The 27,346-nt window shown below is 37.5% G+C and overlaps 1 protein-coding gene across 1 annotated transcript; it reads right to left on the reverse strand.

The window, feature by feature from the left end:
• Positions 1–1,425: 1,425 nt before the first annotated feature.
• Positions 1,426–26,425, reverse strand: LOC104538786 (alpha-1,3-mannosyl-glycoprotein 4-beta-N-acetylglucosaminyltransferase B-like; the record flags this gene model as incomplete). The annotated part of the gene is made up of 14 exons (XM_010182113.1): positions 1,426–1,452; positions 2,017–2,129; positions 3,363–3,441; positions 3,562–3,640; positions 5,745–5,938; positions 6,817–6,924; positions 10,731–10,861; positions 11,788–11,899; positions 17,024–17,099; positions 18,436–18,549; positions 20,558–20,604; positions 22,757–22,890; positions 24,639–24,779; positions 26,264–26,425. Coding segments are annotated over 14 exons (1,517 nt in total), but the record flags the coding sequence as incomplete, so codon positions are not given.
• Between the last annotated feature and the right edge of the window lie 921 nt (positions 26,426–27,346).

Raw genomic sequence — 27,346 nt, forward strand, 5'->3', positions numbered from 1 at the left:
TTGCAGTTTTAACCGCTGCTTTTTAACGATCCATTGGTCTCGGTTTCACTCAACCCTTCCTTTTCCTGTAAGTGCTGATGGATGAAGGTGTCCCTCGATGTATCTCTTAAGCAGTCTGGATTACTGCATTAGTTCTTAACCTGCACTAAACTCTTAACCTAATGAAGGCTGCAGTATTTGGTCCAAGAAATACATACATACATACATACATATATCTCTCTACACACACACATATATATAGCATCACAGTATATAAAGAATACTGTAAATTACAAAAAATATTATTAGAGGTGGTCATTAAAAAATAGCCTTATTAACTGTTTTAATGTAAGAAAAATAATCTGATACTAAATAAAAATACTCTTGCATTAGGAATACAATTCTACCTGAATGTAACCCGTTCAATACAAATCCATGCAGAAGTGTACAGTGCAGATTTTTTTTGGTCTACTGTTAGGATGCAATGCACGTGAAGGAGAATGAGGGCGCAGTTGTGCTTCAAGTGCTAAAGATGTGATACGGGAATTCTGCACGTTAACAGGTGGATTGCCGTTTCCCAGAAATATTTCAAATTAAACTACTGTGGTTTACCTTTTCTTTCCAAATGGATATTGAGTTTTGCCTTGTGACCAGGATTTAAGTATCAGTACATACTGATTATCAAATTATAGGATCAAAAATTTTATTTAAATATATTTTCTCTCTACAAAAATACAGTTACACTATAGTGTATAGTACCCTAATTATTTCCTTGAGTTATTTCAATGCAAAATTCACTGAAGTTTTATGATTCTCTGAACATTACCTGTATAAATTATTCAAATGACAACTTGCAGGTACTTCCCATTTTAGAAAATATTAAACATAACTTATGCTACATTAAGGCTGAAACACGCTACTTCTGTTAAGTTTGAGATCCATTTTCACATTGTCAATTATTCCTATCCCTGTGGACTGCTCTAAATACTTGTAAAGAATATTGACAACTTTTCCTGCAGTCCTACTTTCCCTCTAAAATTGACCAGTGTTCTTAGAAGAACTGAAAACAGTGTTCTTTATATTTTTAGTTCTGGTGAAACTTACCATACTTTTATGCTTCAGTCCCTGAGACAGCCTGTAATGCCTTATCAGTTGTTTATAATAATATATATTGAGTGTTGCCAAAGTAAGGTGAGATTTTTTACATATGACATCTTAATCAAGAACATTTTCTAGAGATTACTAACATAACTGGGCTCTTTATAGCTTTTTGTATTCTTTATACAAAGATTTAATAGTTATCTCAACTCTTTCCTAATACACAGTATTAAGAATTAAATGGATTTGGATTTGTTGTTTTCACGCAGCCAGTTTTTTGTTGCTCATAGCCTAGTTTTCAATCAATCTGTAACAAGTGACACATGAAAAATGTTGTGGTTTTTTTTTTTAGTTTTCCAATGTCTTGATAAGTACCTGGAAAAAACCAAAATAGATTATTTTCTAAAATCTGAAGAAGCATTGCCTAAGACATTAGCTTTTCCCTCCTTCCAATTGTAGCTATAGTTTAAAGTGGTAGTAATTCTCTTCAGTGACTTCTGCTGAATGTTTTCTCCTTATGGGTTCACACACATTCAGAGACTTGGGAGACACTTGAAGAATAAAAAAGTCATATGTTCATATGTTTGCATATTATAATTAATATCCAAGCTAGTGACTGAAAGAAGCTAGAAAAGCCTCCTTGTCTCCTTTGGTTGGTTTGTCTATCATGACCCAAATTCTAGTGGCTGTACTTACAGCACTGCAAAAACTGGAGAATCATCCCATTTGAGCATTTCCAGAACTTTTTCTATGAAGTAAATATAAGTCCTCCTCTGAATAATTAATATAATTCTCCACTTGTGTGAAGTTTTCCAAATGAAATCCCATTCCCAATCCCAAAATTAAGTAAAAATTAAGGATTAGCAATACTGTATGTTAAGAAGAACTGAAACTCATTTAATAAAGCTTTAATCAGAATACTTTCATTAACATGCTTACCTCACTAAGTATTGCCCATACAGGAGAATCAGAATTGACTGATAAACGAATAGCCTGTATTTTTCCTATTGCCTGATTGATACTGCCTTCTGCAATTCCATTTTCAAAAGCCCCTAAATTAAAAACAAGACCCATACAAACATATATTAGAATGAAATGCACTTCCAAGGGAACTTACGCAAAAGTTCTAAATTACAAATTATAAATTATCTTCAAGGATACAGCATTAGGGGAAAAAATCTTTTGGAAAAAGTCAAACAATAACAACTGAAAGGCAAAGCTATAAACAAGAAGAAGGATCCATTCCTTCAGTTAAAGCAACTAGGAGCTGGAAAAGAACACAAGAAAATAAGGAACCTATAGCTAAAATGTAAAAACAAAAATTGAAATGTTAGTAGTGGTAATATAAATATGACCCACATGGTTATGTTAAAGAAGCTAAGAGAACTTTTCTGAGAAATTTGATTATTTTAAAAAAATCAGATATATTTCATCACTAGTTCAATGCTTTTTAACTAACCTTGCTAAACTGGCATAAAATCACTGCAGACAAACAAAAACCACTCATCCCATGTATGATAGTCATTTCCTATCAACTTGTGTGTGCAACTGTGAGTTGATGGCATTTTTGGTTTGGATCTCTAATTAGAGCAAAACAGCCATAAGGAGGTGGGAGAGGTGCAAAGTAAAGTAAACGAGAAGTGCTGGCGAGGTGAAAGTGGTTCACTGGGAGAAAAAAGCAATTATGTGGTAGAGGAGACAGAAGAAAGTGGCAAGCAAAGCAGATCTCCCACTAGCCCCTTTTTGTTCACATAGTGGTGTTTTAGTTTAGGTAATAGTAGACACCAGGCCTTGGCAAGTGTGTGGAGAATCTGCAGTTCTTTCAAGAGAAGGCACACGCTACCCTGAGGAAGGGAGAAGGGAAGCAGGGGTAGGGACAAAAAAGAGGAAGGATGTGTTGCATTATGCTTCATCTTCATTTCAGGTTGGAGCACAAATGAATGCTGTCATAATCATTAAAAAATCCTTGTCTTCAGCTAAGGCTGCAAAATCCAAACCAGAATAAATTATCCTATTAAGACCTTGCAGAGACAGCAATTAGTTCTTCTAATTGAGTGCCCTGGCTTTTGCCACTGCTGGTAGGGTTCTTCATTTTTTAAAACAAAATAGCATAGTCATTGGTCAAACATTATATACTATAAAATGCAGTAGTGCAAAGGGGTTCTTTTCCTTACTAGTTCACCTTAGAATGTTGTATTTATTACAGAGTTAATGAAATTCTCAAATGCATAAATATTTTATATGTAACAATACTGTGACTTCAAAACCAGAAGTTAACAATTTACCTATTTTTAAATATCCATCTTTGGTTGCTGGGTAGTTAAATTTACTTCCATTGTCAACCAGTTCTTTTCTTAGAATTTCCTGTAAAAAATAAAATAATAAAATCTCCAGAAATATTTTCTAGAGCACAACATTTTACGCTGAACATCATTCTTAAAATGAAACAGCACTGTGTATTACAGTTGGAAATGAGAGACTTACATCATCTGGCAACACTTCAACAGTAGTGTTAAACAGTTTATCACCGGGGTGCTCTGTGTTTCCACTTCTGAAGAAGTACCTGATGATAAAGGTGTATTATTTCCAGGTATTTTATATTTTAGAAAAGTTCTATTGAAGGAATTCTTTCTAGTTTTGATGGAAAGTTTCAAATACCTTTTCTTTAATTAGTTGTGGGCTATAGAGAACACAAATAGGCATTGAAACTTTCTGGTGTGTGACCAAACCATACTAGAAACTTTTAAAGAGAACAAGCATTAAAACCACCTTTCTCTGGAACCGCAAATGCAAGTGTTCCCCCTTTGCAGTGCTCAAGGTCCAAATAAATTACTTTCCAGGTTCAAATGGCTAGGGAAGACATGCCCTCTGATCTGTTCCTATCATCCTAAGGCTGAGATCAGATGGGATTCCGGAATGCAACAGCAGCAGAAATCCCTGCTAGACCATATGCTATATGCCAAGAGAATTCCCCTTTTTTATCAGTACTGATTAATTCAGGTACTTCTATATAACCTCCTTTATAGCAAATGAGCAACAGCGCTGTCAAAGCAAGAATCCAATTATCAACATCAAGTAAAAACACCTATGAGATCTTAAAACAATAAATAAATCCTTGTTGGGTTTTACATTTCTGGCATTAGATTTCTTAGGTTTTTAGATCCAAAAAGAGCAAAGGAAATTCAGAGCATCAAGCTCCCTCCTCTGGTATCAACCAAACAATCAAGACCTAGGAAGACCACCAAATAGTATAGGATTAACTATACATTTCCACCTATAGCAGTGGGATGGGGCTGGGACCAGCCATTAGACAATACTATATATAAGTTAGCTTTATCCAGTACAGCTTCCCAGTAACAGGAATATGCAAAACTATAGGCTACCCAAGTTTCCCAAAGCATAAACCAGTTAGTTAAGAGCATTGCTCATGGAACACCGTGCTTATTACAACAACTGACATTTAGTGCAGCTCACTAGATGGAGATACAGGCTTGCTGCTTAGATTTATTTTTTTAATAAATAAGAAATCTACAATCCTTGCAGAAATGGAAGTCTCTTAGTTTTGTGACTGTTTTTGAGAGGAAGTGCATCAACAGTGAAGGTGTTTTCTCTTTGAATATTATTACAGAGCTATAGTAATTACAGTAATTAGTGTCAGAGACACTCTCCTGGAACCGTATTTCTTGCTGGGGTAGTTTTAACTCAGATCTGTTCTCTAATCTGACAGAGACTGAAGAAACTTCACTGACCCAGGCACATCTGCTTCTTTTGGTGCCAACCTCAATTTGTATTGTTCATAGAGGAAGTCCTTCTGAAAAACACTTATCTACGTGTGTATCTTCCTTTCAAAGAAGCCCAAGTTGAACAATGTGGGAACGGCAAAGGTAGTTTTATCTTTTAGAACGAGAAAAACATGTAAGATGGGACTTGGCTGTAGCTCCAAACACCTGAAGTTAGAAATCTGGCTGTGACCCAAGTGTTCAAACTTCCATTACAGGCAATGGAGATACACTCAGTGCAGTCAGTGAAACTTAGCAACTGACTCAAGTGAGCAAACAGAGAACGAGATGAACTGCTGTCTAGCTTCCTCTGACTGCACTGAGTAGATCTCTCACTGTCATGTATAGGAGGAATTTACACACCTACCTTATGTAAACATCTCTACTGTAAACACCTACATTCAAGTCTATTAATCTTCAGCTGAATCCCACCTTTATTCATTCACTCTTCATTATTTTCCCCCAATAGCGATACTTTCTCTTCACTTTCACCTGCACTGATTAAGTGTCTGGCCTGGGACATAGCGTTTGATCTGACATCATGCCTTTCTGTTGACCATGATAGAAACAAAGCTTTTAGTGACTCCATTGATGAAATTCATTAATTAGAATAAAATTTCTTTGAGAATTATCATAAGAGAATGTAAAATATTTACCTGAAGAAATAAAAGGAAAAAAATTAAGCAGTTCTCTAATTACCAAGGAGGAAATGTATTTCAGGAAAGAAGTTAAAGAAGGGGAGCAGATAAACAGCAAATCATGGATTTCTCATCAGTAACTAGGATATGTTTTATGCAAACAGTTAAGCTCTGGTGATTTTGAACAGATGGAATCACTTCCAGACTAGATATACACAGGCTTCCATATTTCATATCATGTAATACTTACTTTTCTACTTTTAATGGCTTTAAAAAGGTGAAGCTGATATAGTCCCCAGCCACTGGAGCTGAAGCCCAAAAAGAGTCTTTTCCTTTATAAACTTTTTCCAAAGTATACTGCTGATATATTCTTAGGCTTGTATCCACTTTTGCAGGTGGATTATTATGTGCTTTATAGAGCATATTTTTGCCAAAATCTCTATCCTGTTGGATATAAAGAAATGTCATTTCACTCATACAATGAAAAGAAAATGCTCCAGTGTCTTGAATTACTTCATGAAACTATTCCAGAAAATAATTACCTCAGTGTCAAAAAATATACAATCAATTTCTAACAGAAACAGAGTATTCACTTAGTGTAATCACTGAAAGTGTTACAGTACGTAGACAAAGCTGTACTGTTTCTCAGTTGCCTAGATTTAAAAATAAACTTCTCCACAGTAGGCTATTTCATAGTTTTTTACTATGCCTTCTGCTAGAACCTCTGATATTGGTCTCTGCTAAAGGCTACATGAACCTCTGGGCCAAGGCAGCAATTCGAATGATCTCATGACTAGTCTAAATGACGCCATCAGGGCATCCCCGAAGTCTGGTGCTTCGTTGCTCCTGTCCTCATCAGACACATGGTAGATCCACTGTTTGCACTCCAAACTCTCCCTAAAAATCTACTGCCATCAAGATAGTCATGCCCTTGTCCTACCAGTATACCACCTTCTCAATAGTCCCTCATACTGGGATTGTGGACTATTTGGCCAAAACTAACCATCATAGCTGTTCATCTTTGTACGGTGCAGAGCACATGAAACCTTGTGCTGTGAAGAGGGTTCCTACATGCCATGAAATGTTACTATGGCTGGTACAAGTGTTCAGCCTAGAGATGCAAAGATGTTTGTGCAGAAGCAGTGTGTGCCATCTGCAGTTTAGATGCTTGCTCAATATTCTCCGCCGCATCTGTAAGCCAACATTCTTGGATATGGAAATTCCATCTAATGCCAAAGATGCAATGGTTGAAGATGATTTGAGAAACAAGCCAGAACGTGAGCATATAATTTAGAAATATGGCATTAATTTCTTATCCTTACTTTCAAATTCTGTATCTTCCCAGCCAATGACGAGTAAATTCCCACATGCTGAAAAAGGGATGGTTTAGCACGGATACGTAACTTTGCCTTTTCCTTTCCACACTGTATCTGGAAAGAAAGTAAAAGGAAGTGAAGTTTTATTTCAACAAGGAGAGACAAACTAAGTTCCACAAGGCAAATTAAGTATGTAGTTGAGAGTATGGGTCCAGTTTTTTTATCCATATTTAAATAATTAATACTTAGCTTACTTAAGACTTACAGTCATCTTATTTCAAATGCACTGTTTCCAGTGTAATTCCACTCTTGGTGCTATGTAGATTTGAAGGTTCAACCACCAGTAATTCAGGGATTTCTGCACTGTACACCATCAATCACACCTCAGAGTAACAAAAATTCATCTCAAATTGGAAATGGATTGATTCTTTAACTGTTTCTGGCAAATTTCATTTCAACTCTAGGCCTTAATTCTAATTAAACTATTTAGAGCAAAACTGACCTTCTTGAGATAGATTCTGGTTACATTTCAGTCTTTATCATTTTGGCTTTTTCTGCTATGTTTGAAAGGCTTATACTAAACTATACTATACGTTATGTATCTTTTATCTTATAATTGTATAAAGCCCTTAGATACTGTATTTCAATCCTGATTTTCCAGTTTAGTACACCTCGTGAAATGACATATACCAGGGAGTTAAATAACTGTAATTGCTACTAATTTCCGAGTTTCTTGATTTTCTGAATTATAGCAAATTACTTCTTAAAATGTGAATTTATATCTATAGAGCATCATAGTTTATTACAATGAAGCAAACATGCTACAATAACTAATGAGATATAATGAAGCGTAATAGTACAGAACAAAGCAAAGTGCTAAAATGAGACTCCCTTGGTTCGACTCTCAGTTCTGCCACAGAATTACTGTGTGAGTTTGGAAAATCATCTGGAAAATCATTTAACTTCTCTGTGTCCATGGTCTCACATCTTTAGATTTGAGAGGATAATGTGTTTACCTCTTCTACTAAGTGTTTTCAGTTCTATAAATGAAAAATATTACATAAACCATATAAATGCCTTCTAAATCTAGAAGTGATTAAGTCTTCACTCAGCTGGCTTAAACACCAAAACTCATGAGAGATTTATGGTTTCCACAGAAGTACTAATTAAAAGTTCAAAACCACCTGGAAGGCGATAGTATTTTTATGTTTGTCCACAGCAGATGTTCAGCAGAACAATGTAAAAATACATGCAAATTGATTTATTGGCAGCTGTTTCTTTGAAAAGCACACTATACTTTTGTTAGGAAAAAAAAATCATTATAAGAAAATTAATTCGTGATCTTTCAACTGACAGGGTTTGCAGTTCATCCCCTATAAAAATGTAGTTTTCAGCATGTTTACTTGAATGCTCTGGCAGCACAACCAAAGAGCTCCTTATGGTAGCAGCTGAGAATAATCTGTAGCAGAGGACTGGTGTGGTCATTTGTGCAGAAACTGAGATAAAGCTCCTTGTTAAGTCAAGGCTCCCATCTTTGCAGCCTTCTAGTCCCTACTGCACTTGATGGATACATGCCGCTGCATATGATCACAGAATCACAGAATGGTTTGGGTTGGAAGGGACCTTATAGATCATCCAGTCCACCTCCCCTGCCATGGGCAGGGACACCTCCCACCAGACCAGGCTGCTCAAAGCCCTGTCCAACCTGGCCTTGAACACTTCCAGGGAGGGGGCATCCCCAACTTCCCTGGGCAACCTGTTCCAGTGCCTCACCACCCTCACCGTAAAAAATGTCTTCCTTATGTCCAATCTAAATCTATCCTCTTTCAGTTTAAGACTATTGCCCCTTGTCCTGTCACTACAGGCCCTGGTAAAATGTCTTTGTCTTTCTCACAAGCCCCCTTTACATACTGAAAGACTGCAATGAGGTCTCCCTGGAGCCTTCTCTTCTCCAGGCTGAACAGCCCCAACTCTCTCAGCCTGTCCTTGTAGGAGAGGTGTTCCAGCCCTCTGATCATTTTTGTGGCCCTCCTCTGCACCCACTCTAACAGGTCTATGTCTTTTTTGTACTGAGGACTCCAGAACCGGATGACAGGAAGTAAAGTTTCTGACCCATGCAGAGATCTGATGGCTCTGATCATCACAAACTGTCCTTTCCTTTTCAACTGAGCAGATGTAGCTGAATCATGGTACGTTAATACTCAGCCCAGGCTGAAAATACGTGCCAAACACCCATTGCCACAGGATGACACGTATAAGCCACAAACAAGTGCCCTGTTGACTCTCTTGTGGGGCATAGTGTGTGATCATTTAGTGACGCTCTCAGTTGCTTGGAAAGGGGAAAGCATGAGGATTTATGTCATCTTGCCTTCTCTGGTGCCTGCATGAACATCTACTGCTTTAATCTGTCAAGCAGAGGAGGAGCAGCAGCTGGGCTCCCTGTCCTTGTTCCAGCCTCCATTTTTGTGTTCTTACGAACAGTCCAGTCCCAGACAGACCAGGTCATGCCACTGGTCATTCCCACCCAAGGGCATAGGTTTTCGCTACCCACAGCAACTGAAATTGCAATTGCAGAAGTGAAACTTCCTAGAAACTTGCCAATACCACTCTGCTTTGGCTTGGCCAGAACAGACTCACGTGAGCTGCCTCTCTGCCTTTCAGGAACACAGTGTTGGCTCAGGTACTAATCAGGTCTCAGAAGCTACAAGAGTAATTTAAAAAATGAAAGTAAAATGTTTTATCTATCAGATTGAAGTTGGCATGTTAGACATCTGGAATGGGTGATGTTAACGTAACAGTATCTCTTTTTTATTCTGTTATCACAGGCAGGCAAGAACCTAAATTAGAGGTAGTTGAGGCTCACTCTCCTATGAGCCAGCTTAACCCACAGAGTAGGATTTCAAAGCTTACTCCTATCTGTATGAAGTGGGAATGGGGACCCCTCAGTGACATTAGTAAGTGTAAAACCAGGGACTCATCCCTATCCCCAGGAGTCACCTCTGCTGCACAGTAAAACTTGAAGCCTCTTTGTTCTGGTCGCCTCAATCTCCTGCTTTGCACAGCTCTTATCTGTCTCTTCTTCCTTCTTTACCAACACAAAAGTAACGTGTGAACACCTGGAGTGGGGCCTGGCTACACTAATCAAATAAAACTTTTGAACTTTAAAATCCAAGAAGGAGCAGAAACCCTGGTCAGCCCTCTGTGGCACAGTCTGTTATATATGGAGAGTGTAAGTAGTGACCAGCACCAAAGACTGGTGAGACAAGGAATGCAAAAGGACATAAAGAAATACTCAATATATTGGGCTCACCCGTAGTGCTAGAAATGGCACCTTTTGCAATTCAACACAACTGTTTCTTTCATTTTCAGTGAAAAATATTATTTAGTTCATTTTATCCACATTTCCCTCCATTTTTTTTTCAGGCAAACTATTTTTTTTCCCAAACAGTAAAAGATGTAAAGCAAAACACTCAAGTTCTGCCTCCTGAAAGAAAGGAACCGGTATGCAAAATTCTGAACAACTGTGATTGTGAAACTGTATGCTTTACTGACTTTAGTATCAGAAAGTAAGCGGAAGCTTCTGAGAAGTGACAGTCCACATAGGTTTACATATTCAAAATTTTGGTGCTACAGAGTTGCCTACATGATCAGCTGCAGGCAGATGTGAACTTCTGTTGTCCATATTCTGAGCTGATGGAGGCAGGACAGCTCTGGTGTGGAAATCTGAATTTCTGTGAGTCAGACCTCTCCATATGCCCTAATGGACTCAAACACCATGCCACACTGCATGCAACAAATCTTTCACCACAAATTGCAAAGTAAGTCAGGTTTGAGAGATTTTTATTCCACTTTTTGAAAAGAAATTGTCACTGAGATTGTTTGAATATTATCTATGAATTTATGAACACAGCTATACTTACTGCATCCTTTTCTGGATTGCACACTTTAACCCAGAGCAGGTGGTCTAGAAGCCAGTCTATGGGTTTATCTTTGTAGAACATGAGAAAAAAATCCACTATGAGTGGCAAGTCTTCTGATTTAAACAATTTTCCTGAAAGCAAGACAAGAAGATGCATATTCAGGTATTTTTATTGCTGTGGAAAAAGTCACCAGCTTTCTGTCTACTCCAGCCTTAAATGCATAGATGTAATTGTAATATGTAGTGGAAATTTCACACAGACTCCAGCCTTGGAGAGCTGCTTATCCTCCAGCTTGCTGTGATTTTAAAAAGATTTCCACCCCATGCCTGGAGATATTCTTACATAGTCAACCAGTTGAGTAATAAATTGTTCAATTATATCCTAGTTCCAAACACAAACATGCCAGTCACCTGTATCAGTGTCAGATAAAATGAAGTCTCAATAATTCCTCAATATGCTAGACATGCAATTTCACTAGGAATACTATACTGAATTTATTTAAATTAAAACCTAGATATGAGAAACATTGCTTTTAAAATACTATCCCTGTTCATTTAGTTCCATCTACTATTTTTTAGCAGATTTTGTTCAATTTCTTTGCCTGACCTAATACTTACAAGGTGTTATCACAAGTAAATTGTATCAGAACCAAAGAAAAAATATAAAAATAAACTTATTATTAAAAAAAAATTTAAAAACCTTCACTATGATATGGGATGCACGTTCTGCTCTTCAAGAGGAAATGAAGCACATTTTTTATAGATTGTTCATATTTTATTCTTGAAAAGAAGACTACACACTACAGGGGCACAGAGTGCCATGAGATGGAACAGTTTCCTTGTTATGGTAGTCCAACTATGAGATCCTATGCTAAGGAGGCTCTGCCTTTAAAAGACAGTTTCAAAGAGCACAAAAAGTAAAAGATTTTCAGTGGGAGCTTTCCTGAAGAACCAAGGAAGTTTTGATAAATGAGTCCTTCCATGCTTTGAAATGTAAATCCAAGTGAGAAATACTCAGCTCCAAATCCAATTGACTCTGCTGGAATCTTAGTACTTACCAATAAATCCAAGCTGGGAGAACTCAAGAATCATCCACTCTTGGGACTGTTTAGCAGCAAAGCTTTTTATACTTTGAATATAATCAGGTTTGGCTATAATATCATCTTCCAGCTGGGGAAAAAAAAAAGCAACAAAAAAAACAGAAGGCAAGGGGTGGTTTTACTGCTTGCAGGGGGGTGGGGGTAGTGACGTTGCCACATGTAAGTGATAACTGCATTGTGTTTGACTGCTGTACAGTGTGTACTGAAGCTGTGCCGAACTACAGTGGATTGCTATTCAGCTTCTACATGTATCTGTTTCAGTATCATTCATTAAATATTTATTTATAGGAGTGACAATAACACCATGAGTGCTTCTCACTTTTTCAAGAAAGGAGGACTCCCTACCTTAAAGAGATCTCACTTAAAATAAAACATTAAGCAGAAAGACAGAGGTTAAGGAAGAAGACAGGAGAGAGTTTGTACTGAAGTTGTATAAGCATCGATAAGCAGTAAATTATTTGAAAAGAGGCATCTAAAGCACATGGTTAGAAGCAGATTAGCCTAGATAAACTTTGTCATACCTAAAAGGTGACCGAAGACAATTGTGGATGATTACCAAGAGACTAGTAGAAGGCAAGTTGTTTCAGGGAATAGTAGTCATGAGAGAAAGAACACGCTGTGAAGCACACTGAAGGACAAGAATACACAGAGACTTCAAGGTGCTGTAAAGGCTGACTCTGAGTACAGCAGTAGAGCCAGCTAAAGGCTACTTGGAAAAGGAGACTGACATCCACCAAGGAAGAGGGAAAGGCCTTGGCTGCTGGCTTGGCTTTCAGAGAAGAATGGGGGATCTGAAAAGCCAGCAGCGGTTCCAGTTACTAAAGTTAAGGATAGTGAGTCCAAAGGTAAGGAGTTCAGAGGTAACATCGTAAGGAAAATAAATTAATTCCAGGAATAATTAAGGAGCAAGTAATTCAGGGTTTGAATTAGATATGGATGTAAAAATCACAGAAAGAAGAGGATAAGCCTTCAGGAAAATGTTGGCATGCAGTGTAATGATGATGCAGTTAATTTGATCTGGTGCTCGTCTGGTGGCACTGGAATCTGGTTCAGAAAACTAAATAGGTAGGAAATGAAGGCTATGAGAAAAAAAATGCAGGTTTCCTGCTGGTTTTGCATCCTCAACTGACTCAGTGCAGAGTCAGCAGCAAGAGATCAAGAGAGCAGGCCCACAGCTTTTAGCTGATATTGGCCATTAGTACAAGTGTATGGCTGGTGGGGGAGAAATGTCTTAACAGTGAAACAAGGAGGAAGTACAATGAAGTTTGAAAGACAAGATTAAGATATCTGTTTTGACACTGTCAGCTTTTACTGATGTTAAGACATCAGAAATAGAGAGAGATGAACAGATCAAGATGAGTGCTTAATAACAGATTCTGGGATCTGGGGATTGGCTTGAAGCGTCGGTTATGCAGAAGAGAACAGCAAAAAAACCTCAAAACATCAACTTACAAGAAATCTTGCATAAAATTAAATGAGCTAAGAGGAATATCCAGTGGCTAGATATAAAGGAAGAAGAGCAAAGAATCAAAGAGAGTTTCAGAGAATCCTTAAAGAGAAATTGAGGAGCACCCAAAAAAAGGAGGAAAAGCAGAGAGAGGACTATCTCAACAATCTAGTGAGACCACCATATTGAGAAACACTAAAAGAAAGCATACAGAAGTAGTAAACATGAGAAATGCAGAGGCTGTGATGCAAAGCAGATGTGAATGTGGTTATGAACTGAAAGTAGTTTCGCACAGGCAGAAGTCTGAAACAGTCTTTTCTGAAGCTGACAGTTAAAACTGAGTATTAGATAATGTAGTTTGATATCCTCTGTAGCACAGGCCATTAAAAGTTACTTAAATTAACCCTGTACTGAACCCTGTAATTTGTGTTCAATGAAAGCACTTGAAGAGCATCTGCCATTGCTTAGAGATTTCAGCATCAGTTCTTTTTCAGTAAGTTATACTGTTTGTAATTATCCTGAAGGTTTAGTACATGATACTCAAATGCTGATTTGAGTTTTTCTGGCTTCAGCTTACAGCCACTTGTTTTTCATATGCTCTTACCTACCAAAGGAGGTTATGCAGTGGCTATACACAGCTTGACCAGAAAGTTTAAGGTAAGAACTGTCTAGTCCATTTTGCCCATTGCCATTGGAAGGCCAGCAGAACACAATTTCAGCTAATTTGCCTTTACTTATCAGTACTTTGTGATGATGAAAAGATGCATGCACACAAGCAAGGCCATGTGAACTTCCTAAATGACAGCCAATAAACAAGTTTCCATTCATTTTTCTTATGTGGGTATCTGCATGAAATAAGGAAAAAGCAGCAGCAACAAAGAAGTGGTAGCATACAATGGAAGTGTAGGCATCAGACAGGAAAGTATCATCATTTCTAAATTATACTAGGGTACTTTTATATTTTGAATCACTGTTTAACAAGTATGTGAAGATTGTTAAGCTGAAAAACCTTACTTTCTCATTTTCCACAGAAAACAAACCTTCAATAGTTAATTCCATAAAGGTTCTTTTTTATTTAGTACAAGCATAAAGAAAATTTCAGGTAATAATGTACTTTCATTAAAGTAATTCCTTTTAGGAGCTCTACCAAATAAAAGACTTGTCCTAGAGTCTATAGGAGAGGAGAGAGAAAATAAATATAAAGACTCCTAATGACTTTGCTAAGCTTTTGCTCAGTCCTTAAAACCATTAGAGAATCACACTAGAAAACTTATAATAATGGTGTACAGATGAGTGCTGCTGGCTATATATACTGCCAGTATATACATATATGTTATGTACAAATACACAATGCAGCTCCCCCAGCCCCCTCAAGGAAAAAAAAAATCTCGTAAGGTGAAAAAAGTATAGCAGTAGTTCAGTAAGTTTGAAGTTTATAACAGATTTTAACTGAAGATACTAAAAGATTTATTTATTGTTTTCTTTTTGGTTCACCTGAGTGCTAATAGAAAACACTTCCCAAAACCTGCTGTATCTGAGATTCTCCAAGATGCTTTCAGACTTGAAATGTTTAATTATTTCAGCATGAACTAAGTCTACAAGGACACACAGAACAAATGCATCTCCTCACAACAAGGCTTGGGCTTGAACGCCCACTTTTATGACTACATTAAGATCCCATTACCTTGTCTCTGACATTATTACAAGTGTGTCGAAGGGCTCACGTGGACTCCAGGAAGTACAGTGAAACTGGAAACAAGTATTTCAAACTTCTCTTAGTTTTTTATTGATTAAGAAAATGTCACAAAAAAGCCTGAAAGGAGAAGTAGCTGGTTCAAGGGGGAAAAAAAGGATAGGTAAAGTGGAAGACATGCTTCAAGTAGAAGAGACAAGATGACTGAGAGGATCTATTGCCTTTTTTTCAAAGATTGTGGATGAACTGTAGCTACTGATCAAACATAGGGTAACTCCATTAGCTTCAATGGACTCCACAAAACTATTTGCTTAAATCCTGATTCAGCAGTATCCCAGAATGAGTATTTACATGTTTATTCAGCAAAGATATTGCCTGACTCAGACATCAACTGTTCTGTAGATATCAAGACTAGTGACATATGCTTATCTTCTTTCAAAAGTTAGTATCAGTCACCCAAATGATACTATTTCTGACCAAACAGTAAATAAAATCTAATCTATTTCAAGTTTTTCCTAAGATTTCTAAGGCAAATCTTTGTACCGGGTTGAAGAAAGGGATTTTTAGGTTATTTGCTTTCTATTAGTAGAAGGCTTCCAAACAGAGGTAGATGATAACTATCTTTATGCAGCAGCATGTCTTCCTGCTTTTTAGCTGTTCTCCATAGAGAGTTTTCTGGGCAGATCAACATCTGTGCTAGAGAGGCAGCTGCAGGCTGGACACGCAAATGAAGACATGAATATACGAGCTCTGAGGAAACCATAGTCTTTTTGTAAGAAAAGTCTGAATGCAGCCATAACTGTCAGCAGACTATCACAATCCAGGCTTTGCTCTGAACAACACAGTTCAGTGCTTATATGATGTCCCAGATAAGAAAACACATAGTCTCAAATTTCTTTACAAACACAAATGCATAAGTAATTCATTTCCATGCAAACATGAACGCTTGGAGAACTTTATAATAGAAAGGGACATTAAGCGTCTGGCAGCATGCTTAACATTTGCCGTCAACCATGTTTCCCATGCCTCAGTGCTCTAGTGTGCTTCATAAACTTGGCTAACGTTCCCAAAAATATACAAATGTCACGGGAAAATAACTGGTTTTCAAGTAAACCTGAAGTGTTCAGTAGACAACATTTCACTTTGTCCACCTGTCTTCTGAGTGCCTATGCCAAATCTGAGAACAGAGAATAGACTCTCAAGTAGCCCAGCTCAAATATGTTTGTGTTAAATGCTGACAAGAATGGCATGAGATGCCGGCTCTTGTGGTCTTCCCTCCTGCGTCTGGGAATGTGGTGATGTACTTAAGTGATACAGAGTCCAAGACCTGTTCAAGCAGGAGAAGACCCAGGAAAACTTTAAGAACTACGCGAAACACTGTTCTGAGCTTTTTTTAAAAACTGCTGACATTCATGAGCTGCATGAAATTTTATGGATCTGTTCCGTTATTGAACAGTCATGATAAATTTCGGAATCTCTGGTGGTAACTGTCATCTTCATGGAGTGCAAATTAGCACAGATCTAGAATGATGGCCAAACCTAAGCCTGAACGAATGATTATTTTCTTAAAATCTAACACACTAAGTCATCTGGAGAATTTAGGATCTGGACCATGTTGCAGCTTAACCCTGTCTCCAGTGTCACTATACTGGTATGTTTCCCTATCTGGAAAAGTCCTTTAAGGCTTTTTTGGTTCATTGTGATCTGGGCCATAACCTGGACCTACCACCACTTTTCTGTATTGCTGCACCAAGTGAAAACACATTAAACTCTGATGTTCTTAACCTAATTAAATAAGAGTTTCATGCTTCAGTTACCTTGTTATTCAACCTCACAAAAGACAGGAAGGTAAAGATGGATTTAATCAAATAGTGCCTGGCTGCAAGATGTACATAAACACAGAAATATGTGGATGCTTGTAAAGAGCACAGAAAATACACAGAGAATGACGACAGACTGCTGTTTTTATTGAGGCCTTTGAAACAAATCAAAACTGCCAAGACTAATAATCAGTACAGATGTATTGCAGCTACTTCATGATAATGTGAACATACCTGTAAATAAAATGTTCCCTTAGGTTGGGCATATAGCATTAAAAAGCTATAATCCAAATTCTGTTTAGTTCTCCACCTAAACATAAGCAGCAAATTCTGATAAGCTTTTTGGAAGGATTTGCAAGAGTTATTTGTATAATAAAAGCATTTCTAATGCTCTACAGTTTCTTCTCTACAGTAAAATTGTAAAGTTGAATATTCTAACCTGTTAGGTGACTAAGAGGGCAAGAAGTCTTTTTTGATCTAAAATTTCCTCTATAATCAGTGTAAACATCTCTAAATAACTTGATTTTACTATAAAAGTTAATGTTAACTAAGCAAAAAAAAAAAATCTTTATCAATGCAGCCTGGCATTGATCTCTAGCAAATGCCTAACAAGTATATTCACGTCAAATGACTTAAAGATTTTACTCATTATATTTTGAATAGTAAAGATTAGCACACAATTATTATTTAAAGATGTAAAATTAATTGGTTTTACTGATGAACAGCACAGAAACAGGTTGATAAACTTCATTTTCAGGTTTAAACATAATTTAAAATTTTTCTCTATAAAGTAGTGTCTCTCATTTTACCAGAGGATGAAGGTGATGTTTGATAATTAATGCTAAAAGACTGGAGAGTAATTTATCAGTATTTAATTAACATAAAAATATAACTAATTCAAATCTAATAATATCTGAAACTTAAGTATAAGTATGTAAACATATTTATGCTCTGAAAGATATACAGTTTCTTTATAAACCAAATATACATGCATACATACACTTGCTGATTTCCTTCAACCTAAACTCTCGGTATTGCAGCTCTCTTGCTGCATTGTTGGGGTAACTTCTGATAAAATAGTTATTGTTGATCAAAAGAAAATTACTTTCCTCCAATAAATCAGTTTTTTTAGGTTATAATCTCTGTTGCTGAATTTGGGGGACATAAGCAAATGAAATCACTGGCTAGGATCATTAACAGTAGTATAAAAAGCTCATGATCACCAGAAGTTAGGCCATTAACTAAACCCACAGTAGTTGTTACTAGTTAGCTAAGGAGCCACATGGAGTTTTCTTCGTGTGTTCTCAGAGCCTCTCCCTTATCTGTCACACAAAACGTTTTCCTGTTTTTTCCTTTAAGACCAGGTCATCTAGCCTATCACCTCTTGGCATTATCCGTCTAGATTTTAACCTGTGGGATGCCTAGAGTCAAGATCCAATGAGAAGCCTTGGCTGTCACCCTCAACATGATGTGCAGCATAGCTTTTCTCAAGACCGCCTTGTGTAGTAAGTTTTTTTAAAAGGACATTTTAGGTCCATTAGCTCTGAAATACAAAAACATTATCAGTTCAAACCATGTTGACTTTTTCATAATTTTCCATTTTATACTCTTAGAAAAAGTTGTTAGGTTTTCTACAGCTATCTTACCTTACTCTGTCCTCTGAATCCCCAAATGTTTTCTTCAGGTTGGAAAGATCTGGATAATAAAAAGCAGGAGGAGAAATAACCTCTAGAACTCCAGACTGGATTTCTATGGGGAAGCTGTGAAGAGAAGTTTAGTGAGATCTCATTCCTCAAAAAGACTTTTGAGGGCAACCACAGAGAGAAGCTCTCCAGAGTTAGATCTGCTCCTCCAGAAGGGGAATTCATAACTCTAGCAAAGAAACTAAGTCACATACAGTGTAAATTAGGAACCAAGAAGACACCATCAGAACAGGCAGGACAGTAACTCATCAAAATCTCAGAAATGTGTCTCAGAAATGCTGCCCCTCCTGCATCCATAGATGCTTACTCATAATCCTGAGATGGTTGCCAAAATGTTGCAGTAACTCACAACTGTCTAGAACTACACACAACTGTTACCACTTGTGTGAGGTCTACTAGCGCTCTTACACTTGTTCTAACTCTAAGCCTACAGTCTTAGTAGGATTGATAATGTCCTGGAGTGGGGGTTTGGTATGAGGAGCCTGGGTCTAGCCTCTGCTGCAAGGATTACATTTTCCATTATAAAAGTAATTGAAAAAAAGGTGTAATCAGCTTTGGGAGTCGGATCTGGAAGTCAAGTCTCCATCTTCCTCCAAAATATGTAAAAACCCCGATTCTTCAGTTTTTAATAGGTATTGGATCACTGAAGTAAGGAGTTCTCAGAACTGAGTTCCCCATTTTCTATGACTAATGCAAAACACTAACATTAAAAATTAAGTGCATCACAGGAACATTTTCAAAAGCCATAAAGCAAGCATAAATATGGTGCGAGTGCTTTAAGTTGCAGTACGTATTGTACCTTGTGGTGCTCAGCAGCACTGAGGAAGGCTGTCTTTTCACCTTGGCCTCGCTGCACTACTCCCAGCTGATCTAAACCCTCTGCAGGCATGAAGCTGTTCCTATTACTTAGCTTGCAGGCTTGGCTTGGGGACCCTTCTGGAGGAAATCTGCACCCTAAATACAGTCTGGGAAATCCTTGAGTGAAGCAAGATGTACAGCAAAGTCTCAGTAGTGAAGGAAAAGGGCAGCCTCTCCAGGGGGTCTTGTTCATTTTTGCTGTGGTTTTGATAGTATTCTAATAAAACATTGATACAAAGATTAAGAGCTCTCTTGTAGCCACTTTAAAGAAGGAGAGAGGGGAAAGGCTGTTTCACTTCAAATACTGGCCAAAGTGGAGTCTGTCAGAGTAACTAATTCATTAATAAGCTTGTACACCAGAGAAACCAGCAACACCAGTACTGCAGCACAATGCAGATTTCATCTCCTACTTCTTTCTGTCAACTGTGCTGCAGGGCCTTTAGCGTTCTTTTGTAACTGTTAGCTACACCATACCATTTCTTAGCAAGCAGCTTTCGTAAGACAAAAATACATCTACCAAAGAGTGTACTTTTTTGCCCAAACGTTTTATTAGTTGTTCCTCTCAAGCTGCTCTGAGTTTTTTTTTAACATGCACATGATGCTGTAAACTTCTATGGGAAAAAATGGGAAAAGAGCAAGTAAAACTGCAGTGGGAACCAAGCCTTCATTTGATCGCTCTTACATTAATTTGGCACAGCAAAGAATACGCATCTTATTTTAACCTTCATATAACAGTATTTAACTTCATAAATATAATCCAATTGCTGTTCAAAATCCTGCCTTCATGAAAAAGGGGCAAATGAGGAAAGAAACCACCCAGAAACCATGACAGACCTCAGAATATGTTGCAGGGCCATGAAGTCAGTGGGCACCTAATTGGCACCTCAGGTGCCCTGAATTGCATCATTAATTTCACAGAGAAAAGATTTAGGTTCAAGTAAATATTTATCAAAGGCTTAAGATGAGACCTTGCCTGATTAGTTAAAGCATACTTATGAAATAAGGAAAATAAACCGATATACATCCTTCTGTTCTGAATTTCACAGTGCATTACAATAGACATATTAAGAGTGCACCTTTGCCTCATTTCTTAGCATTCATTTCAGTATGGCAGAGTTGTAATTTACTGCTGAAATGCCCTAATTCTTTCCATAAAAGATCAATATGTGTTTACTAGCTGATCAGTGTTACACTCTAAAGGACTTACCTGGATTTAACACTTTCTGCAACACTGTTAACATATTCTGCATTCACCTAACAAAAAGAAAGGGAGTTTCAATTCAAGTCACTCATTTTTGTATTAAGCAACATTTTGTAGGTAATATTTACATGCAAACACTTAATTTTTATTCTCTAATTATTTCCATCTCAAACAAAAGCAATATGTTACAACAGCAGTTCTACTAAAGGACAGTATGGGGTTTTCAAGGCAACTGAACTTTCACTGTAATTGAAGGTAGAACTGAACAATTTCTAGCTATAGTTTCTGCATTTATGTTTTTTCTGCTTCTGCAGGAGGCCAAGCCATTTTCCACATAAAATTCTGTTCTACAGCTTTCAGTTATGCTAGAAAAGCAGAGTCACAGAACTGTCAGTAAAAAGCCATTTCAGGTTAATCCAAAAATGACAAAAGAGGACTGAGGCTGTTGAGAAAAGTCACCTAAGCAAAATTTTCTAAAGCTAGCAATACTTTTCATTTTTATTTAAAGTTTCTTCCTAATATTATATACTTCTGGCTCTTAGTCTGGAAATTTTGAGGACATACTTATTCATTGCTGCTGTTTCATAAAAATAACAGGTTTTTTTGTGGAAAACACATTTGTTAATGACATTAAACAGTGCTAAGTTGTATGGATGCGATTTCCACAGCAGTAGCTGTCTTAGCAATTCAATTTTTTCTTTTAAATACACCAGTAATTGTTACCAGCTATATATAAAATTTGTAACAAGTAAAAAAGATGTGATGTGATAAGTAAAGGACTGTGATAAGAAAAATATACCAACAACTTTGCAACTCACTTTCCGTTAATAAGTTACTGTGATTTAACCCATGATGTAAACATTTAACTTGATCTTTCGAAACTTTCTGGGGAAACGGAAGGTGTGGATTCGTGACCAGTGAGCACACTTGCCCTCCTCTCATAATTACATGTTCTTATCACCTCTCCTATCAGCACAGTCAGCCTGCTCTAATTCACTGCATGGCTGAAAAATGGGAGCTGCAAGCACGTGACTTTGGGGACACGAGAGAAAGGGGAGAGACTGACTCTTACAACAGCAGTTTAATCCTAAATTGGCTGAAAGGGACTACTACTACAACCCAAGCTACTGTTTGTTAAAAGTGCCACTTTAGGACTGCCCACAGTTGGAACAGAACCATTGAGAAGTTAACCCGTAGAGACACTCTGAAGCCCTGTGATAGAAGGTTTATCTGAGTAGCAGCCAGGCAAAGCTCATCATCGCCAGGGCTCCTCACTGGGAAATACACAACTGTAAAATAAGTTCAGCTTCTAAAAACTATGCTGAAGAGGAACTACAGTCAGTAAAATTGGGCATATCTACCTATTGTTGCAATCCAAACAGAAAAGTAGAAGTCATGACAATAACTTAACAAAGAGAACTATGTTCTGCTTGACAATATTACAGCTGCAAAAGCTGCTGTGAGGATTGAACTAAAAAAAAAGGCAAGCTTTAACTGTAAATGAATACATGCATAAAACTGAATGTTGTTTATCGAAAGACAAAGAAATATGAACAATAAATATGAAGCTTGCAGTCTTTTTACCTGCAAGTAACTATAACTAACTAATTCCCTTCTGTAGCTTTTTTCCAATGTGATAAAGACATTTCAGAATGAGAAAAAAAATTATCCCTAAGATTTTACCTTAAGCACGGTTCACTTTCCCAAACATGGAACGTTCAGGTGTCTGAACAGTTTCCTGTTTCACAAGAAATGGCAATACACATGCAGAAGGCAAGGCTCCAGCATGTCAAGGTACTTTGCAAGATATACGATGTCAAAATGGCACAGAAATAACCTGTACTTTTGTTTGAGGAAGTTTACTTTTGTCAGGTTGTATGGAGCTTTTCAGTGGAAGATTTACTTTTCATTCTTGGAGTACTTTACTTTCAGAGATAAATAATGAGTTTTTATGGTTTTGTTTGAAAATCTGACTGCAACAACTGTGTTTGTAAATTTAGTATGACTTTTCCCCCTTCAATCATGAGTTTTTCCACACATGAAGACTGAGGCACTAACTGCTCACTATCTTCTCCAGCCCTGAAGAAATTCCTCCCAAAGGCCTGGCTGGCAGTATTTTGCAGCATCTCTTATGCTATTATCCTAAGACACAAATTTCCACATAATCTTTCTAGTAGCATACTGGACCTTTCCAGGCAAACTTACCTCTGCTACAAAGACAATTATTACACAGTCATTCTTTTGTTCTTCAGAAAGTTCATACAATAGGGAATGCAGCGTATTCATCAGATAATGTTGTTTGTCCCTTTTCACAGTAGGAATACCCATCACCAGTGAGACTGCAGAGAGAAGTAGTCCAAAAGCCACATAATTTTATGTCAGGTAAAGGGAAATTGAAATTACATTTTAATTTTGATTTGATGTGATCGTAAGAACATCTGAACAGGACTATCATGTTAGAAGGTTATAACTATACCTATGAATATTTGCCAGTTGGTTTACTTGTTAACAGTTAATATTCCTACAGCACTGTGACAGCATTTGCCTTACTACCTGGAAGAGGAGATACCTCCAGCTAAGTTTAGGTTAGACACCTGTGTCTGTGTTATTAGCACCAAGTCTGCACTGTGTAAACTGTATATATTTGAGAACTTGGGAGATATTACTGCCTCTGGCAAACACGTAGGTATCTGCTACTGAGTTTCAAAAGTGGGTATTGCAAATTAAGTGCTAGCTCTTGTTATGGAGTCAGAGATCTGAGTAGTAGGAGTTAAACCTATTGCTTTAATGAGCAAGCTCTCACAAGAGGTGAGTGCTGTGTATCTCAGAAAGGAACCCAACTTAAAAATCCTCCTGAACAGTTTAACTGATAGGAATCTATGGCTCTGACATAATCAATAATAAGAAGAAATTAGATGTTCCTGTTATTAAGAAGAAAGGAACTGAAATTGTCTGTGGCAAAGACTGTGCTAGTAGCAAACCTGTGCTGTATTACATCATTAGACTGTAAGCAGGACATCTCTTTTTTTCATTGGTATTGGCATTACCTAAATCAGTGACCTAACCTAGCTCAGCAGACCTGTCAAATTCTCAGTCCTTGCAGAAGACTCTTATTCACCAAAACCTGGTGAGGCTGGTAAGGAAGCAGCAGATTTTGAAGGAAAGGAGTGGGTGCAGCTAGTGACTTGCTCCAGACTCCATTCTCTGTGCCAACATCAGCTCAAAAGTGCTGAAGTTCCAGTGCTCCTTCCCAGCACATAACCTGCTAAACCACCGGAGTTTTGTTTGGTTTTACATGCTGACGGTCAGCCTGTACTTGTTAAAGTGTGGCCTTGCTACTGTGATTTTCATGTACAAATAAATGAAAATTAAACACGTAGCATTCTTTTATTACTTACTACTTTTCCTCAAAAGTGCTGCCAATATTTCTTTATATAAAATCACCCTCGAGGAAAGTAAAAATTTTAAAAAATACAAAGCCCAGCAAAATGGTTGACTAATTCTTTGTTTGCTTACTGCTTTTGAATGGCTTTTTGTTTGTTTGTTTTTTACATGACGATTAGGAGACGATGTAACTTTATAATATGTATTATACTTCACTGGAATTCATCATGATTTGTGCAGGTATTGGCTGATTTCTCATGTGGATGAAAAAGTTACATTGAAGATATACTAACATCCTTTAAAGGATCATATCACCTTTTCATTTGCTTGTAACTTAAGCAAACTGAGTGCATTCTAAATTCTCCTTGGCTTCCACATTCATACTAATTTTGTGGGAAAAAAGTCAGCTAATGCATCTTAGCCCTATGAATATATGACTAAAACAAAAAATAATACTGTTTTTCAATTATTACTATTTTTTGTCGATATTTGAAAAAGTTTATCAGAATACTTCAGGGTAAAACTTGAAATTGAAATGGAAGTGGTAAAAGTGCTTTTGCCATCTCCATTAAACTTTATTCAGTTTGAGAACATTATATTATTTAGGGAGAAAACCCACTCTGAACCTTGAGTATGCTTCATTGCTAGAACTTAATGGAAACTATAAGTATGTAGAAAATAGAAGCCAAATTTTATTCCATACCTCCAGTTCTCTCTTGCCCAAAAAGAACATTTGGAAAAATGGCATCTTCATATTCTCGAAGGTGAGGCAGATAATAGTACATGTTTGTAAGATGCATAGCGGGTTTTCTGGGGATGTTTAACACTTTCCACTTCATACCATCTTAAAGAGACAAGAATCCCACATATACACATGAAACAAAAAGCCAGCAGTGAAGCCTATTATTTCAAATTATTTCCTCAGTTCAATACAAGCAGATTACCACACACAAAGTTATTCAATCAGAACTACTCATTGGAAGTTATTATATGTCATATATATTACCCTCCTACAGTAATAAACTGCGAATCACCCAGTATGACCCCCATCTTGCAGCTGATGGTGCAGAGCTCCATCCTAGGAAGTCTGCCTGCACCTCTGTGCCTAAATAGCTGCAGGACTGAGCCGCCTTAAAACACAATAAGCAGGAGCTCTTTTTTTTTTTCTTTTTTTTTTTTTGCACAGCTGGCAAGCAACTTTTTAAATTAAAAGAAACACAGATTCTGATTAACAACTTTCTTAGTTACTTAACACAGTTAAATACTTTTCCCAAAATGTAACACATGGTGGTTTTCAGGGCTAAAACGGAAGTTCTCAGGTTGTAAAAAGTCCTATAGCAAAAAGGATCAGATCCAGGTCTTTAGAAAATAGTTGAGAAACAAAAGACTGCAGTAGTTAAGAGAAAAGTAGGGAATATTTATGTTTTCTTTACTAGCTTAAAATAGAGATGAAAATAATTAGAATATTTATTCATGTTGAAATAACTCAAGTGTGACCTTATAAAAATAATCCTTTTTTTTAAAAAATAAACCATATAAAACCCAGATACCATTAATTTACTAATTTCTGTTCCTTCATATAAACATCCCTGAACGTTCCAGTGGTGGTAAAAATTCCTTAACATAACTTTAATACAAACCTGAACAACTTATCAGCACCAACATTTCTTTCAGATTATTAACAAACTACTTTCAAGATAAAAATTAACTCTGGAAGGAGCATTCTAAGGTTAGAACATATCCAGCCAGCAGGACCTCACTGGGCTCCTCACCTCCTGGGTTCAGGGGAGCACCCAGCTGGATGTGCTCTGCCTGCTGAGGTGAGGCTGCACACCCCCCTTGAGGTCTGGCATCCACTGGCAGGAAATCTGGCACAACAGAGGATGGCAGAGCACTTACGACCAAAAAAGACCCTCCAGCTGGACAGAGGGGGACCAGAACTGTGGAACACCTGAGGTGTACCTGCCTTCCAGGTTAGACACAGCCCTAGTAGTTAGCAGGGTGTAGTGGCATAGTAAAAGCTGGTAAAAATAGCTCACTCGGTGCTCTGCACTTGGCAGCAAGAGAGGGACACGCACTGTGAGGAACTTGATTAGCAATATGTGCAGCTTTGCCACGACGACATCACCGCAGTCTGTTGTGTCCCCTTTGACTGACCCCATTTTAACAAGGCTACAGGTTACTTCTCCATGCTTTTTTTAAGACAGAAACTTCTACCGAATGCTGATGTAATCAAATAAATTATTTTTCTCTCTACATGAGTGATAAAGAAACACAAACACACAAAACTTTGAACTGTTATCACAGTTCATTTTTATACATACAAACCTGTATGATTTGTTGTCAAGTTCATTCCTTTTGCAACTATATGTTTAATTTCATCTAGAGTGCTGCTCAGTTCGTGTAAACTTTTTTTACTTTCCTTTTCAGCATCCAGTAGTCTTTGCCGAAGTTCCAGAAACTGGCTCTGGTATGTGTCTAAGTCACTTCCTGCAATAGGAACATAATTTCTTTTCAAAGAGGTGAATTATATGATGGGATACAGGGAAAGTTTATGAACTGGAGTAAGTCCAGAAGGTATGATCAGAAGCATATAAACCATAATAAAAGAGACTGCTCCAAATTTATTCATAGAAGGAAGAAGTCTGGCAGAGTATTAAGAAGTAGAGTTGAGGAAGCACAGCTGGGTAAAGGCTTGCAACTGAAGACAAGAACACGACACCCACAATAAGGCAAAAGTCAGAGCAAGACTGTGAGTTGCATGGGAAGATGCTATCCATAAAGCCAACAACATTTTTTACTAAGTGACAAATCCTGATGACCCGTGTCACATTGAAGAGTGTAATTATGTACTGGCTTCTCTTTTGTATAAAACACTAAGATTAAAATACAGACCTAAGGTATTCAGTCTTCATCTACAAGTTTAAAAGTGTCTGGAGTATATTAAGAACTATTAATAAAATGGTTATTTGAACTCCTGTATATATTTAGTTAGATAACAACATATATAGCCCACCTTTGATTAAATACTCCACAATCGTATCAATGTTAGAAACACTTTGCTCTCAGTAATTGTTATCAGACACCTCTGCTGTTCTGCATTGCATTCTCAGATAATGTCAACTTTATCAGCCAGTTGGAGTGGGTCCAGAGGAGGGCCATGAAGATGAGCAGAGGGCTGGAGCACCACCCCTATGAGGACTGGCTGAAAGAGTTGGGGCTGTTCAGCCTGGAGAAGAGAAGGCTCTGAGGGGACCTTACTGCAGCCTTCCAGCTCCTGAAGGGGTCCTACAGGAAAGCTGTGGAGGGACTTCTTACAAGGGCAGGTAGTGACAGAACAAGGGGGAATGGTTTTAAACTGGAAGAGGGTAGATTTAGACTAGATACTAGGAGGAAATTATTTACTGTGAG

The sequence above is a fragment of the Mesitornis unicolor genome, unplaced genomic scaffold (genome assembly GCF_000695765.1).
Source record: "Mesitornis unicolor isolate BGI_N332 unplaced genomic scaffold, ASM69576v1 scaffold45353, whole genome shotgun sequence".
Classification (NCBI taxonomy): Eukaryota; Metazoa; Chordata; class Aves; order Mesitornithiformes; family Mesitornithidae; genus Mesitornis; species Mesitornis unicolor.